At 41.7% G+C, this 18,219-nt stretch overlaps 2 protein-coding genes across 4 annotated transcripts in view; one reads left to right on the top strand and one right to left on the bottom strand.

Moving 5' to 3' along the window:
• LOC138633398 (anoctamin-1-like) overlaps nt 1–7,687 on the bottom strand; it is a 45,420-nt gene extending 37,733 nt beyond the window's left edge. For 2 of the 3 annotated variants that reach the window (XM_069719605.1, XM_069719603.1), the window contains exon 1: nt 7,224–7,686. In XM_069719605.1, coding sequence (XP_069575706.1) covers nt 7,224–7,328 — 105 coding nt within the window. In that variant the 5' untranslated portion in view covers nt 7,329–7,686. Of the gene's footprint in view, nt 1–7,223 lie in introns of all 3 variants that reach the window. The other variant, XM_069719604.1, reaches the window with a different exon arrangement.
• A 3,799-nt stretch (nt 7,688–11,486) lies between these two features.
• Nucleotides 11,487–17,947, top strand: LOC138633411 (transmembrane protein 263-A). Its single transcript, XM_069719626.1, has 3 exons — nt 11,487–11,751; nt 13,813–13,942; nt 15,763–17,947. The coding sequence occupies exons 1-3, from the start codon at nt 11,746–11,748 to the stop codon at nt 16,041–16,043; spliced, it is 417 nt and encodes a 138-aa protein (XP_069575727.1). The 5' UTR covers nt 11,487–11,745; the 3' UTR covers nt 16,044–17,947.
• Nucleotides 17,948–18,219: the final 272 nt, after the last annotated feature.

Consider the following 18,219-nt stretch of genomic DNA (forward strand, 5'->3'; position numbering starts at 1 on the left):
TGACAGATGTGACAGACTGTAAAACATATATTCAGTGTTTTGTTCACATAAAACTCTCGTCTTCATGTTATACTCTGCGTGCAGGAGCGTCCAGGCTGCGGCCGGCTGACCGTTTTAAAAGGTGTCACATGTCAAGATTGTTGGCACACTCGCAACAAACATGCACATCTGTCCCCCTCAGCATCACATACCGCCGTCCAAGACATCCAGAGTCAGGAAACACAAAATCCCTGCAGACTTCTCACCATCAACAACACGAGGAGACGAAGAGCACGTTGCTGCCAGTCTCCGGAGCTTCGCAGGGAAAACTGGGATATTTAGATGTCATCGTGCCAACAGAAGAAACACGACTACAGCCGTCAAAAAGTGGAACTCCTTCAAAACATGAGCGAAGATGAAACAGCGAGCAGACGGTGAAGCCGCTGATCAATAATCAATGACCAGACGAAGTGCAGCACGAGCAAAGATGAAACTAAAGAGAACCGTCTCCGCTGTCCGAGGCGACAGCTTTAGAAGTTGGACGGTATTTGTTGAACCGAGTTTACTCAATACTTAATAATGACCTAATAATTGAATAGTTCTATTCAAATTTAGAATTGTACTTGTTATTAAAATGCCAATCCCTGCTACAGATAAAGCTGAGCCAAACCACAAGGAAAATTAGCTTCATTAGTTTCAATCATTTATACAACAACAATATCAACGGATGTGTTATTATTATCTGGAAAAAGTTAAGTACACTCTTGGCAGCAGAATCATTTTCTTGTTGTCGCTCAGTTTCTTCCACATATCTCAGCCTGATGCAGGATGTGTTTGAGAACAAGTATCAGCTCATCATACTGCTGCACAACAACTTAAAAGCTTCACACTTTCATCTCCACGATAAAAAAACCACACCTGGATTTAACACTAAATCTACAAACCCTGACTGACATGTCACCTGCCTTCAGTGAGCCGCCCATCACCACAGGTGTGCAGGTGTGACTGTCACTGCTGCTGTAAACACTCTGACACACTTCACACGGCCCTCACAGATGTGTAAAGTCTCTCAGCGTCAGACGTGCCATCGGGTGGGTTGTTTGTGTTGACACCCAACGTTCCCCCTCCAAACACAGGTCAGCTCCCTCTGGCCTGTGGAGAGGAGGAAGATGAGGGACTTGGAGGGCGCCATCATTCAGACACTCTGGTGGTGGACTGAGCTGCACACAGTGATGGTGGTGATGTGGCTTTCTAACTGTGAAGCACCCGTGACTCTGCCACCAGTACAACAACACACGAGGTCCGCTCACTTCGGTGGGTAGATCAGAGTCTACATGAGGAAGTTGAGTGAACGAGTGAGGAAGAATATTTCCGGTTTCTGTTTAAAATCAAGTGCTGCTCGCTTTGATGAAAACTCAATCGGTGCTGTCAGCTCTGAACGTCTGGAGTTCATCTGGCTTAATGTGGGCTGTCACGTGGAAAAATCATCCATTAAGATCATTCATTTTCACATTTTTACAACTATTAATCATACAAAATTATTGTATTTGTATATACACACACACACACACACATATATATCTACATACATAATTGGGCCATTTCAGACTCAAATCGATCTTCACTGTTATAATCTGATATCAATTCTTAAAATCCTGAGACCGATCTTTCAATATGTGCCTTTTACAGAACTACGGCCTTAAACCATGAACGCATGAAGCTTTAACCACGTTAATCTCGTGTGACCAGCCGCCTCGGGCAATGAGATCTGGCACATTAGAGAGTCTATATCAGTGGAAACGCGTCCACACACACACACTCGACAGCGCTGTTGACTGTGGAAGTCTTCAGGTTTCTGGGATCTACAACCTCCCAGACACAAAGTGGGAGAACAGCACCGACACTCATCAGAAAAGGCCCAGCAGAGGATGTTCCTCCTGCTACGGCTCAGGAAACCGCATGAAGAGCTGCTGATCCAGTTCAACACTGCAGCCATATATCACCGTCTGGTTTGGACCTGTCCACCAAACAGGACAGGAACAGACCAGGGACAGATAACTGGTGCCGACCTGCCGAACCCATCGTGACTGAGACACGTCCAGAGAAAATCACTGCAGACTCTTCACACGCATCACCTGCTAAAAAATACAGCTGCGCTCAGGCAGGACAATATGCAGCAAAGAACATAATTCTATGTCCCGCCCACTAATAGCTGTAACCTGACTGCACCACAGGCCTGTCAATCAAACAGACACGCCCCCAAAACGTGGCTTTTTGAAGCTTATTTTCTAATGAATGAGGGATTATTTTAAGATGGACCTCCAGAAAACTAATCAGGATGAGTGAATTTAGCGGATGACATACAGAAAATTTAGAATTTTATGAGACTAGTTGAATGGGAGTCTATGGAGCCGGAGGCTTTTTGGAGCCGACCTCTAGTGGCACTTGGTGGTATTGCAGTTTAAGGCACTTCTGCATCTGGCTCATTTTTCTGAACCGGAAGCTACGAACTCTTTTATAAACAGTCTGTGATTTGGAACAGATGTGAGATGATAAGCATCTATTCTATAGTCTGATAACAGTCAAACTGGGTGTCAGATTTACAGTTTACAGGAAGAACAAGCATCTTTATGATGTCACCAAACCACCATGCACTGCTGCACTATATAATTTTATTTTCTAATCTAATTATTATGGCTCTTTTGTTTGCTCAGAGATCTGTTACAGAGAAACATTTTTTTTTTTTTTTTTTACAATACATGGAGGACCAGCAGAGACCGAAACCTCTGAACTTCCTGCTCATATCAGGAATGTGGAAATGTGGTCAATGAAAATGAGGATTTCAGGAGCCTATATGAGGCGCGGCAGCAGGCCACAGCAGAGGTGGCAGCTGCCATGCCTACTTGTGCTTCCAAGTAAATTCGGTATGAGACATAAATAGTGTTTGAATTATGAGCTGTGTCCTGACCTGAGCCTATTAGAGTATTTCTCCACCATGAAGTCTACTTATAACGTCTGGCTGCAGATCTGAGTGAAGATGTCTGCAGCTCCAACGACACATCGCTACTCATTAATACTAAGACCACGACCAGTTCTAGATCAGTGGATTTGGGTTCGGTTCTGATATGTTTTATCTTGTAGAGCGGAAAAGCAACTGAAAACAAGTCATATAGTAGCTTCTCAAACTACGGGGAGGGGTTTCTCAAAGTGTTCGGAGTTCAGGGGTCATATTCACAAAGATTCCTCAGACTAAAAGTTATAAAAGTTTTGAAACTAAAACTGTAAGAAAATTCTTAGAAAGGTGACGTTTTCTAAAAATATGCCCTGGAAGTTAAGAGTCGATCCTTGTAAAGATAAAAGGTATTTATTAAACATCGTAATCCTTCAGAGAGCTCCTAGTGAGAAAACCTGTTAGGAGCAGGGAGGAGGACTTTTAAGAATTTCTCAAGGAGAGGAGAAAATTGTGGAAGTACAGCGAGGTCGGAGAAATATTCTTCAGACGCTGGACGACGGCACGTTAATGAAACTCTACAGATCATATCTGCAGGAGGATGTTTGTGGTCGATACCTTGAGACGCTCACTTCTGACACTCAACACAACAACAGCTTAAAGGAAAGTGATCGCAGATCAAAGATATTTAACTGGAAAAATGACTCTGGTCTGTCGCAACCTTCATCAGCAGTGATCACACAAACAAAAACACCTTCACAGCCTCGTACTGGCACGCAGTTAATTTGATTTCCACTGTCCTTTCTGTGCCCTTTATCACAAGGAGTGTGTTTGTTTTGGATCAACCAATTACATCTTTTAAAAAGGATGTGTCACCTAGCAACAGGGTCGAGGACACCTCCTCACTAAGATCGGGGATTCTGTCCTTTCTTTGCTCAGAGTCGCTCTGAGAAGTTTTATAAATCACTCCTGAGCTGAGACTCCTTGTTAAAAACATTTTTAAGCGAAGTTAAGAGCTCTCTGATCGGAAATCTGAGTGAACACGAGCCCTGATCTTTGTTGTTGTTCATAACTTTACTTACAAACGCTGAGTCAAATGAAAGAGTGCTGGTGGTGGTTTTATAGGACGTGTAGGATTCAGTAGTTTTAGACTTTGACCCAAACTGGGGAGTAAATATCAGGACGTATCTGCTACTTTGATTTGGATGTTTTTTTTTTCAATCTATTACTTTTAGGTAACCCAGATATATAATTAATAAATCACAGGAGTAACCTACGTCCTCACTACACATCCATGACTCTGAGAATAGCTCTGACACCTTTAGTAGCTTCACTAAATTCTTTATTCAGGATCATCACTGAAACCTCATTTTATTTCTTGATAAGCACCAGATAGGAATGACTACTGTATTTGTTTTGGTCTTATTGCCAATAGAATACATAAGTTTCAGTGCAGGTACCAAAAGTCATTTTGATAGTGTGGAAGAATTTTTCTAAAAAAAAAATTCAATACGTTTTTAGTAATTAAATTCTGAACACAAGCAGAAACTATTCAGTCTGAGGATACGTCCCACGCCAGCTTTTTGTACCACTCTGATGAAGATAAAAATTGGATGAATAAATGAGCGGCTAGTTAAGCAGTGGAGTGACGGATCTGGAGGAGCAGTAGCTGAAGCCTGACAAGTGGACGTCAGTGTGCAACTGCTGAATTTATCCCACACACAGTCATATGATAAATAAGTTCCTCCTGTGGGCATGTTTCACTTTTTCTAATTAAAGAGTCTCTTGAGCCACGTTTTAACAGTGCCTATTAATAAAGGTGATTAAACTCATGACATACAATTGGCTTCAGTCCAGTTTTAGCTGCTCTGCACTGATTACCTGTAACACACCGGATTGATTTAAGGTCCTCCTCCTCACATACAAATCTCTTAATGGACTCAGATCAAGTTACAACTATGAGCCTTCAAGAACACTGAGATCATCTGCTGCTGGTTTATTGGAGGTTCTCAGCAAACAGCCGAAAGAAAACCGGGGATTCAGCTTTTGTCAGTTCTTCTCCAAAACTATGGAACAAACTACCTGTTAGATATCAGGGAAGATAGCTCAGTACATACTTTTAAAAGAAAGCTCAAATCTCTTTACTTTAGCCTTTAACTAGCTACTCCCGAAGCTCTCTTGCACTCGCTTGAACTTTGCACTACTTTGCCCTTAAAATGCATGTTGCTTTATTCTATATTTTAACTCTCTTCTATTAATGTTTTGCCTTGTGTTTAATTTCATGCATTTTATTTATTTTCTATATATTAATGTTCCTTTATATCTGTTTTTATTTGAACCACTGCATGTCATTTTCTTGCTGTAAAGCACTTTGAGCTGCATTTCTTGTATGAAAAGTGCTATGCAGTTTATAATTCTTATGTTATAATCATTTTCATACTTTACATAATTAAAAAACAGATCAGTAAGTGAGTAAACGCCTGCATTTATCACACCTTGAAATTCATAATATTAGAATCTGTGTTTCAGATCAGGTTTCAGTGATATGAACCTCTTCATGGGGGAACCTGTCTCATTTCAAACTATTATATTTCTGTTCTCTGTGCTGCTGAAGTGTGTGATGACTTAAGAGAGAGGAAAAGGTTGTGGATGTTTATAAAGACCTCACATTATTTGTAATAAATCATTTCACTTTGAGGAAATTCATCTAGAAGTGCAGAAGAACCTCAGACCAACTGTGGAGGAAGGAGGTGCTGATGGATGGACACATTACTGCCTCAGAGACTGACAGTCAATCAACTATGAAATCTGCATCATATCACAGAATGTTTGCAGATAAAACGAGGCGTCCTTTCAACAGGATGATGATCCTCGGCACACGAACAAATCTACCAGGTAACAACTCAGAAAGAGGAAATGCAGGGTTATGGGATGGACTCATCGATATCAGAGTGTATGACAGAGGATCATGTTTGCTTGTGTTAATATGTGAAAAAAGCCAAAAAGTTGTATCTAATCTTCTCACTTTTTTCACAGATTGTACACAGTACCAGTTAATTCAAGGTATTTCATTATTTGTACTTTTTCTTTTTTGAACAATAGTAAAGAAATAAAATTAATTAAATAACTAATTCAGGTTTATGCAAAAAACAAACAAACAAAGCAACACAATAATCTAATAATAATATCAAGCTACATGTTGTGCTCTCGGCCAGCTCTTCTCGAGTCACCTGGAACGATTGGATGAGTCCAGACTTAGTTCTGGATATCACTTCTGCAATCGTAAACAGACTGTTGCTTAAACTCAACAACCAGTAAACTCCTGTCTTCTGTGAATAGAACAACAGGTACAAGTCCCTGATGACGGCGACACACCTGGAGAGAATATCCGGCACCACAGATGAGTATTTACGACTCTAATCATATCTGTGTTCAGGTTTGTGACATAAATTCATCGTCTAATGTCGAGTCAACAGGACGTTTTTGTATTGTAGAAGTTTTCTGAACACTTCAAATCATTTTCATCATCCTCTGCAACACATCTATAAAAAAAAAAAAAATGCACATTTGTGCATCATTTGGTGACAACGAGGCCTCCATCTGCTGAGGAAGACTGTATGATATTATTTAAGTGTTAATAATGACTTAATGGAATATATGGAAAGTAAAAAAAACAAACATTTATGAGTCTTTTGCTGAAGTTGAAATTAAATGTGTGTGTGCAGGAATGTGCCTTCCTGCTCCAGCTCTTCTTTTATGAGCTCTTTGCTGCTCGGACCACCAAGGAGGAGTGATACTTCAGCTGCAGTTAAGTGTTCCCCTGTCAATAAGCAGAGTGAGCTCTGCTTTGATCTTCCTCTGGGACCAGACGGTCCCCCACCGTCCCTCATTAAATGACTTCATATTTACAATTCTTTGCATGTAAAAACGTTGCATTAAGTTAATATTTTTCATTCATGTTCAGTAAGAACCATATGTATGTAATCCCCCCACCCCAAAATATCAGGTTTGTTATCTTTTGAAACTCTGAAACTACAACTAAAGAAAAAAACCCTGTATTTTCAAACACTGTTTGTTCTGAGTTTCTGTTCATATACCGTTAAAACAAAGCAAATGATTCATTTTTGGCTCTAAAAATGAACTAAATATTTTGGACATTGTGATTTTTATGACGATAAAAATATCCCAAATCACAGCATGCTTCTGTTCGGGTGTTATCTGAACGTCAATCTCTGCTGTCACTTCCTCACCGTCAGTCGAGGAGCTCGTGTTTGTCTCCGTCAGAGAGACTCACCTTAAACTTGCCGTGGAAGATGACATCTCGGAGAAAGTGTGGCGCCTGTTGCTCAGACTCCGAGGCTGCAGACGGGCCGGCTCCCCCTTCCTCCTCCTCTGTCATGGTCCAGGTAGAAAACAGAACAGAGAGCAGGTGATGTGGTGATGAGCTGTTTCCAAGGACAGTAGTCCCGTTTGTGTCCTACGCCTCTCAGTCTGTCCGTCCGACAGAGTCGAGCACTAACAGCCCCTCCGCTGCCTCTCCACTTATTCCCCCCGTGACCTGCCACTCGTCTGCCTTTAAAAGCTGCGTGGAGCTCCGTGTCGGTCTGTAGTGCGCCGTGGCCGATGGGAGCCTGCAGCCTGGTTACTTGAGAAGCCGTCTGTGAGCCAAGATCTAAACTTAGACAACGATAAAACCCTGATGAACACAAGCTGCCCTCCCTCACTTCCTCTGTGTTTGCTCATCTGTAATCACTAAAAGATCAACCACCTCGGTGCACGGCGGCACATCCCCTCTCCGCCGCTGGCTGCTCACCGCGCACAGCTCAAATGTAGAAGAGACGAGGACGTGGATCACAAACCGAGGACGCGTCCAAGCACTCGTCACTCAGAGCTCCTGTGTGTGTGTGTGTGTGTGTGTGTGTGTGTGTGTGTGTGTGTGTGTGTGTGTGTGTGTGTGTGTGTGTGTGTGTGTGTGTGTGTGTGTGTGTGTGTGACATAATTAACAGTTCGCCAGCGGTGGATCTGACCGATCTGATTGGAAACCTGACGATACTATGTCCCGCCCACCGATAGCTGTAACCTGACCTGTCAATCAAACACACACCCTGCCAAAAAAACATGTCTTTCTGAGGTTTATTTTCTAATGAATGAGGGATTATTTTCAGATGGACCTCCAGAAAACTAAGAAGAAGGAGTGACTTTAGCTAACAACACCGAGATAACTGATGGACACATTTTATTCACTTTGGATTTGATGAGAGAAGTTGAATGGGAGTCTATGGAGCCGGAGGCTTTTTGGAGACGACCTCTAGTGGCACTCGCTGGTATTGCAGCTCAAGGCCTCATTTTTCAGACCCGCAAGCTACGAACACTTTTATATACAGTCTGTGCCTTCAACCATCTTCTAACATTAGCTTTAAACTTCATGCACAATTAAAATTCATGTCAATAGTTACATTCTTAGCAGTTTTCCTCCGTGCACATTAAAGGTCATGACTGGGTGGGAATTAGAAGGCTCAAGTAGCTACTGCCTGAGTAGGTGTGTGTTCAGTGTCAACTGGTTCACATAAAAGAAGCTGATTCAGCTGGCTTGGGTGGAGCTCAGCTATGTGAATGAATGTTACTGAACGTGAGCAGCTCTCGGACACGTTCATTCTGTCAAAGTAGCTCTCGGAGGGAAAAATGTTGGAGACCCCTTCTGAAGGGGATCAAAATAAGGTGAATACAAACGATGTAAGGTGGGGAGATAAAACGAAGCAAAAGTTAAAAGTGAGAATCAAACAGTGCAACTGACTGTAAATAAACACAGAGAGGAAGCATATCGATCAGTTTAAAGACCATCAGACGCCAAAATATTCATATTCATGAGTGGTTTTGCACCACAATCGACTCTTTATGGTTCATTGTGGGAACGCACATGTTCTCAAGTTGATTTATAAAAAAATGAAAGCGAGCATGTTTACTTTTATCACAGTCGCCATTCTTAATCTATATTCAATAGATCACATAAAACATACAGTAATAATGTAAAACATGATAATACTTCACTCCACAGTTATATAGAGAACGTGTAAGAAGAGATATTCTCCTTTACTGTGGGACCGACCACGTTTACGGTTCATAACTGTCCAGATTACATACAACCGAAATACAGTTTGATTCATTGACGTCACTGCTGTCCGTTTTTAACGTGGAGTCCAGGAAACCTGTGACATTTTTCCTCGGGTTTACTAAAAAGTGACCAAAAGATGAAAGTTGAAATGAATTGTGCGTGGACTGTCCTCTGTGAGGCCGTTCCAGGAAACTGTCCTTTCTTCCATATAATTGTTTACTTTGAGAGAACTGAGATCCAAAAAGTTTCTGTACAACCTCTCATTCCTGACACTTCAATCTCACAAGCTTATGTAACGCGGCAGCAACATCCGCACTCCAGTGTATTTTTAGACTTTAAGAGTTAAAAAATATACAGAGAATCAAGCACAGGAAAGCGGAGGCCTTGTAGAGCACAGGCTGTCAAACTCCCGGGGGACGCCATGTGTCTGACTCGATACTGGGAGCAAGATGTGGGGGTCAAAGGTCAGTTCTCACAGGAAACAGAAGGAAGTGGTGTTTGTGTTCACATACTGTAATTCAGCTTTTCTAACTCCAGTGGCCAAAATCTCTGTGTACAGCAGTGGAGCTCTGTTTTGACTAACGGGGATTTTACAGGTCAGTTGTGACACCTCTTCAGAGGTCGAGTGTTTGGTGGGACGATCGGCGAAGCGAGAGGAGCGCGTGCCGCCGTCATGTGATTATTAAGTGTGCGTTTACCCTTTAATTAATAACTGTATGAACTCCTCCCCCGCCCGCATCTTACTCAGGAGTTTATACTTCCCCTTTTTGTGCCCGCCAAAATAAACTAAAGCAACATCAGACAAAATATGCTGCAAAATATGGTTGCAAAATTCACAATTGGTTCTTCAACAGTAAAAACCACAGGATCGTTTTATTCACAGCACACTCGTACATATGGAGCACCCGAAGCGACAAAATGAAAATTAGATAATGAAACTATTAAATTACTTAATGAATTCATTAATATGCATTTAAAATGCACCAAAAAATAATATCAAAAATAAATGTAGGGATTAGTTAACCAATAATAAAAAAAGATATTTAAATTTGAATTTGCATCTTGTATTTATTTTTCTTTGTATTATTTCCTCTATTTATTTCCTAATATTTTATGAGTTTAAACACTTTTTAAAAAAAAAAAAAAATATCGATGTTGGTTTTGTTTCAAAGTAAACACAAAGTGCATTATTATTGCAGATTAACACTGTAAGGGTCCAGTGATGCAGTATTACCACCTGTCTTCACCCACCTAACGCCTCACTAATTCACAGGATGCTATGCTAACGTAACACACTGCACGCTATGCTCATAAGTACAAAGTCTCAGTAACAAGGTGAGAGTGTGCACTCTCTCGGCAGGATTATGCATTTCTGCCTTTAAAAGTGAGCTGTCGTTCAGTTATTATTGGTCTCACACTGAGCCCTTCAGCTCGTCTGTCTGAAACAGGAGGTTTTAGCTTCTTAAAACCGGTGGTTTCTGATATCACAGCTTCTGGAAGCTTCTTCTCAGCAGTAAAGAAGTCAAAGTTAAATGTCTCTTCTTTTCTCTGTATTTACACGTAAGACAAACTGAAATGTTTCAGAAAAACTGTCCTCCTGAAAGTTAATCTCTGTTATGAAGAATTATATCTTTAAAAGATGCTGTCACTTCAAAGTATTAAAACTGTCCTCAAAGTAACAAACACTATTTTTCTCTCCTGACATGTGATGCTGATCTGCGATCATTTCATTTGATCTTATCTCAGCTTTTGGTTTCCATCATTCAAATGACAACATTGATTATCATCACTACAGCTGAAGGAAAACAAACACGGCCCCTCTGGAATAAGCTGTGGCGGTTCGTCAGACTGTTGGGAGAGTTTGAGGTGGAGTGGCCGGTGATTCTCCCCCATGGCTCTCTCTCTCTCAGCTCCAGTAAGGGTAATACTGCAGGATATAACTAGACCCTCTTTTAGATTAATAAGATACGATTTTATATAAGATTAATATAGCCTTTATACCGTCTGTCAAATGTGCCGTGCCGTCTGTAATAAATATTGTCACTTGCAAACTTCGATTTGTGTCAGATTATTTTTTTACAAAATCAAATTAGCCGTATTCACTTCTTAAAACTTAACTTTTTATAAAGTGTTTATTTATATATTGCATTTCATTTATGTATTTTACAGTTCTACATTTTTTTTATTGTTATTTTGGCCAATTTCTTCTGAGCCTATTTCATTCACTGACATTTTATTTGATGAAGTTCATCTATCTGTGGTGCAGCTGAGGTTTGAGTTTTTCTGAATGAAGGCGGCTCATTATCACCACGATCATTTCTAGAAGAGCAGCAAACGTCCCCAGCAGCAGCAGCAGCTGCAGCAGCAGCAGCTGCTCGGTGAATCCCTCAGACCCCAAACCTCCGTTTCTGAACGATGCTCTGGTTTTCGGAGGGTTTATGACGCATCACGTGATGTCCTCAGTTACGGAAATACCGCGTTAATAACGAGGTCACGCGCTTATCTGACGGGCTCTCGTGCGTCTCTGCTGACCGCGCGCGGCCCAGCGCCGCCGTTACAGCCACCAGCACATAGTAAACAACATGACGTCACTTCCGCTTCGACGTTGACAGCAAAACAACAGAAGCAGAAGCGATAATAATAATTTAAAAAAAACAACCTGCACGGAGGAAATATTCCTGAAAACAACAGCCGCTGCATCAGGATGAAGGTAAGACGAGATGTGTTGTGTCTCCTGATCAAGAGATGGATGAACGGAGAGCTGCGAAGTCCGTCACACCGCTGGTGTTCACGACCGGCAGTGTCCACAAACAAACAAACAACAACAACAACAACACCAGCCGAGGAAGTCACAACAACTCACACATGTTCCTGCGTGTGTGAATCATAGCTGTCCGTGTGTGTGTGTGTGTGTGTGTGTGTGTGTGTGTGTGTGTGTGTGTGTGTGTGTGTGTGTGTGTGTGTGTGTGTGTGTGTGTGTGTGTGTGTGTGTGTGTGTTTTGCACCTTTAAATCCGCTTCCTGAAGCAGACGCTCGGCTCGCCGCTATGATCCGTGTCAGCTCAATGATTCCTCCGCAGCGAGCTCACGGTGACTTTACTGGAGTAACGGAGCTCCTGTTAAAACGGAAAACGCGGTTTTCTTGTGTAGAAATGTGAATCGGGTTGACGTCAGGGCACGTGCCAGTTCAGGCAGACAAATGTGACCTCCTGCTGTGACAGTAAAACTAAAAACCATGAGACTGAGAGTCTCTGAGGGTTTCATGCTACATTTCAAAGAGTCCTATTCTCACACCACTATGTTTACATCACAGTCTGTAGTAGTTGCTTTATGTTTACATGACAGCCATCCTGGGTTTACATTTGGACTCCACTGATTGTTACTTTGGCAACAACTGCTCTTCCAGAGGTCCATATTTAAATATATACAGTATGATCAACTATCCAGTGAGGCAGTCCTGTGGTGGCAATGTGACGTAGGCTATATAGAAATAAAAGTGACCTCAGTGACTGATGGCATTGTGGGAAAAGTATTCCGATCCGTTACTTCAGTAAAAGTAATACCAATAAAACAATGTAAAAATACTTCATTACAAGCTGAAATCCTGCATAAAAAAAAAAAAATCTTATTTAAGTAACATAAATATTAGAAGTAAAAGTGCTGGTTTGGTCCCTCTGACTGATATCTGATTATACATGAAATCATCAGGTTCATTCTGAGCATCGGTGTGTGAGCAGCAGGTTACCGTTGGTCTCCATCCAGGGACAGCGGACACACGTCAACGCTCAGATGGGAAGAAAACAAGTTCTGATCCAAAAAATACAAATCAGTTTTTGGACTTTTTCTCTCCTCCTGATTTCTACTGAGATATCGTATCATTTCAACTTTTATCAAAATGAAACCGTGTGAGAAGTTTAAAGGAGATACAACAAAAACAAACAGGTTGGAAAACGCTGGTTTAGCCTTCAACAATGTGCTGGACTTTAAGAAACAGTTTTTTTTATTTATTGTTTCAAATCTTCATCTGAACAGTAACTAAAGGTGTCACATAAATGTAGTGGACTACAAAGTATAATATTTCCTTCTGAAACAGAGGAGTGGAAGTTATAATATCACATGGAACTACTCATGTAAAGTACAAGTACCTCAAAGGTACTACTTGAGTAAGGATGGCTACCTCTGTCCAGAAGTGTTATAAGATGTTTATAAAATATTCTACTAGCAATTTTAATTTGTGTGTGACCTCGTTTTCCCACAAAAAAATTCTTACGAAATCCTTAAAATGACATCAAAACTTCCAAAATCTATGAATTTACGAATAGATTTGATTTCTAAAGTTTACCTGCTGGACACAAGATGTGTAAATTGATCTAGACCGGTGATCGGCTTCCAAACTAGTTGTGATGTCACAAATCCTGGGCGAAGCCCCGCCCATAAAAAAAATCTGATTATCACTGAGCAAAGGCTGCGAGCATGGACCACTTTATTCTGGTGCCTGCTACGTACACTTGTTAGAGAGTGATACTTCGCTCCCTTTATGTGGAGACTTGAAGTTAAAGCAGTGAGTCGACAGTAAATTAGTGGCTGAGAAGCAAGAAAATGTCATTATTGCTCCCACAGTGGAATTAGACGCGTCTCAAAACCCAGTTGAGTTTGCATGACTGTTTGCATGAGATCGTCCCTCAGAGGACGGACAGAGTGGGACTTCTTGCCCGAGCAGGAGACGGCAGCGCTTGTCATCCCGCCATCCATCCGTTCCTGCTGTCTTTCAGGTGCTGTCGTCGCAGCAGGAGGCGCAGGAGGAGGGCAGCTCGTATCCTGTGGAGTCCAACAACATCAACAGCTGTGAGGACAGAGAAGACGAGGACGTCCCCCCTGACATCGAGGATGGACACACAGATGGTGAGCAACCGCGTCCGTACTTCCATTTCTTGACAAACTTCCCTCAGTACACTAACAACTCTACTTGTGTTGAACTTGAATTTTGACAGAGTAGAGTTGTTTAAAATCTGACAGGAAATGACCTCATCATGTGAACACATCACCCTCCAAAATATCTGCAGCTTCAATTATTTTACCCAGTTTTTGTGTCCTCTGTTTAACACACTCAATAAACACCGATTCAGCTGCAGCTTCCTCAGACGCCTTAATCTGAAAAATCGGTGGCCCCGCCCCCTTCCTCTTCGGAGCCAAGATGGCGACCGTTTAGGTTGGAAAGTGTCCAGAGTTTCTCACTTCTTCTTTGGACCGCTCTGAGTGCTTCGTCCTGGTACTGGTAGTGTTCTGATGGTTCTGTACTGACACTGATGCACTCAAACTAGTCTTACTACACAGTACTAGAGTGTGTCACATCCCGACTTCATGTCGTGTTTATATTCTGGACATTAAACTTTTTTAATATATCCCACAATATAAAACTAAATATTACCATAATTTCAACATTAGACAGTTGTACGCGTGCCAGAATAAAAGAGTTGTGTTGAGGTGGACCATCATGGATCCTGTTAACATCACACAGCTTCAGCATCAATCAAATGAAAACGTTTCAACAAACAAACTTGTAATATTTGGGAGGTTGGATATTGTAAATTCCTATTATTTATTATTATTTGTACCCGGCCCAGAATGAGGGGGGTCTCAGGGGTGCCACAGAGCCAACCTCATCAGTTGATGATGAACATATGCATTTTATTCAGGCTGGGCAGGAGGGGAGGAAGCTCCTCTTAGATATTTTCACAATAAGAGCAACTTCCAGACACAGAGTTGAGAGGGTAACTGTCTTACAGGGTAAAGAGGACTTATTTTGATCTGGTCAGCCCTGGTTGTGATAAATTCAATTAATTTAATGTCTCTGTTGTCGTCTTTTATGCAGAAAGAAAATCAGATCAAAATTATTAAACTATAAAATACATTGAAGAAGCCAGTTTGAAGCTGGAAATCCTTTCATTAGTTTAACCAATAAAAACCCCTTTTCACAGCCTCGTAAACCACAAACAATCCACCAACAGACCAACTGTGTCTCTTTACATTCATGTTAACGTAGCGTAACGTAACCACCATGTTTTATATTAATTATAACGGAGCGCGACAGTAAATACAAGAACAGAACAGAGAAGAGGGAGGATGAGGAAAAAGAGACGGGAGATTCACCACAAGAGCTCAGGGACAAGAAAGGAGCCGCGTCCTCAACTATAAAACACCATATATTGTCAAGTTTGTCGAGCCGCTGTTGTTGCGGTGTTGATAACACCAGTAACTCACTTTATTCTAGTGTGCAATACATGCATGATGAAATGTTATTATGTTTTAAGTACTTTTCCTTACAGTACAAAAAGCCACGATAACCCTACATTAAAGTCCTGTCATGCAAAATAAAAAAATGTAAATACCTAATTTGTACTCTCGGGAAACACACGAGCACAAATAAACATCGACCCTCACACTTACCTGCGACTACACCATGTTTTGTTTTATTTAAAGGGGCTGAGGCTGAACTACGTCACTGAGTGCTGCGATACCTCAATACATTTGGGAACTCTAAAGAGCTGAACCATGAATATTGAAAATACTTATAACAGATAGACGAAGCCAGAAATGTCACTTATTCCACATGTTTTGTTTCTTTATGTATTTTTTTTTTAAATAAAATGTTCTGCCTGTCTGTCCATCTCTGACTGTCTCTCTGTCCCTCTCCCATCTGTCTGTCTCTGTCTCTGCCGCAGACACGGATAAGGACCACCCCCGACCAGAGGAAGGCGTCATGTGGCGTGTGGGCGGCGGCCTGTTCAGCATGACGCGAAACGTCGTCGGCGCGACCCTCGGCGGCGTCGCGTGGGTCGGAACGAAGAGTTTCGAGCTCACCAAGGTGGCTGTGACCAGCGTGCCGACAGCCAGCGCGGGATTGGTCAAAGGGAGCATCTCCATGGTTACGGGAGGCGTCGGCGCTGTGGGATCTGCGGTGGCGAGTAAAGTGACGCCGAGGAAAAAGGACAAAGCCGACTGACCGACCGACCGGACGGACGGACGGACGGACGGACGGACGGACGGCTCTCTGTGTGTTACAATGCAAACCAGAACAAATGACCTCGAACACTTGAACGGATGTTCTTCAAAAACTGAGGCGGCGGATTCACTCATGCATCTTCAAACACAGCAGCGGCAGCCGGCCGTCGTCGGTGGAGATCTGCTGCACGAAGACCGGACACGTCAGAAAAATGAATGTCGCTAAAAACAAACGTCCCTTCAGAGATGACAAACATGATTCAACACCTCCGGACTGAGTGAGAGGCCGCGGACGACTTCTATCTGCATGTCTGAACATCTTCCCTGAACTCAACACGATGCAACTGATCGACTTCTAAACTGAAAGAAGAAATTGATTAATGCAGATCATCACTACAAATATTTAAGACATTTTGTGTTTACGTTTGGGGTTAAATGTCCCAAAATGTACAATTCAGCTTAGAATATGATTTTTTGTCTCGATCAGGGGTCTCCAACCTTTTTCTCCTCGATCTGCCTGGTAGATCATCTGCTGGTCGGAGACCTCTGATCTAAACACGGCTCAGGTTGGAACAGTTTTGATTTTACTTCCTGTGTCATGAAGCTGTAGTTTAGTTTAACTGTACGACCAAGTCACATTTCCCACATTTCTACAACACCGGCGGACAAAAGATAAAACAAAGATATAAAAAACCTGCACAATTTTATTTCAAATGTTTCTGGAGAATATGAACTCTCAATTTAAATCCAAACAAAGGGACCAAGTCAAATGCAGCTAGCGTACGTTAAGAAATGTACGGAGATTATGTTTCAACAAAGACAATTTACTGAGGAAATTCTGTGAGCAACGACATGATGAGGTGCACCGGTATAAAACAGGAACAGACCAGAAATCTGTGTAGTTACGAGCATTATTACTGGTGCAGCAAAAAAACAAAACACAAGAAACTGCATTGGTTGGGGGGGGGGGGGGGGTGTTGCAAGGGGTTCTGGGTAAAAAGATAAATGGGGTTTGTTGGTTTGAAGGCTTATAGTGCGATGCTTCGAGGCAACAACATTTCAGGAAGATAAGAAGTCAACATGGAGTCTGTAGTTATAGCAAGTAGTTTAACATTAGTTGTAATGAGCTGAACTGTCACGTTACTTCAGAAATTATTCAGACCGCTCGTTATTTTGTTGTAGATTTCATTTGAAATGGATAAAAGTTTTCATTTCTTCTCCTCACTCTTCACTCAATAACCCCCTTAAGGTTAAAGCATGAAATTAGGAATTTATTGCAAATTCATTAAAAGTCATAAACGGAAAATGTACAAAAGCCTTCAGAGGCTTTGCGATGGCAATTCAAATAATTATGGTCAAATTTATCCAGTTTGATTTCATTCTTCTTGAGATGCATCAATTTATCAGACATCGTTTAGAGATGGAGACACGTGTACATATAAAAAGATCCCACAAACCATCACTGTAAGTCAGGACAAAAATCGCAGCTAAGAAATCCAGACAACTGTTCGTGATTAAAATGCGGCGCGGCACAGAAAGGATAAATCCATTTATGTGTGTTTGCGGTGGCATCAATAATTGTGGAACCACCAGGACTTTTCCTGGGGTTGTAACTGAGCAGGAGACGCCTGAGAGTGCTGAAACAGTGAGCTGATATTTTTTATATGTAAGAAAACAATCTGTTATTTTGCTGCATGCCTCAGAGTAGTGTTTCATGTACCCAACAGGCTCACTTCTCTCTGTGCTCGTCCATCCTGCCTCTTATTTCTTCTATCTCTCTTCCTCTGGTTGTTTCAAACAGTGAACATTATGTTACACTTTTCAAACCGAGTCATTTTGTGTATCATAGAATTATTTTTGCAAATGGGATGAGTCTGTATTCTGTAAAATAAAAAAAAATAAAAAAAAAAACAGTTTTTTTTTTCTGTGAAGTCGTTTTTTTTTTTTTATTCACACCTGCAGACCTCCCCTAGTGGAGGCTGTGAGACCTGAGATGCGGTAAACTGTATATAAAAGTGGACAAAGTCTTTGAGTCTGAAAAGTGAAGCCGATGCAAAAGTGCCTTAAACCGCAATACCACCGAGCTCCACTAGGGGTTGGCTCCAAAAAGCCTGCGGCTCCATAGACTTCCATTCAGATAGTCTCGTGAGATTTGAAGTCAATCATTTTTTCACACG

The sequence above is a fragment of the Brachyistius frenatus genome, unplaced genomic scaffold, assembly GCF_029030835.1.
Source record: "Brachyistius frenatus isolate BFR_SWC_R1_liver_20210118 unplaced genomic scaffold, ASM2903083v1 Contig_219, whole genome shotgun sequence".
Lineage (NCBI taxonomy): Eukaryota > Metazoa > Chordata > Actinopteri > Embiotocidae > Brachyistius > Brachyistius frenatus.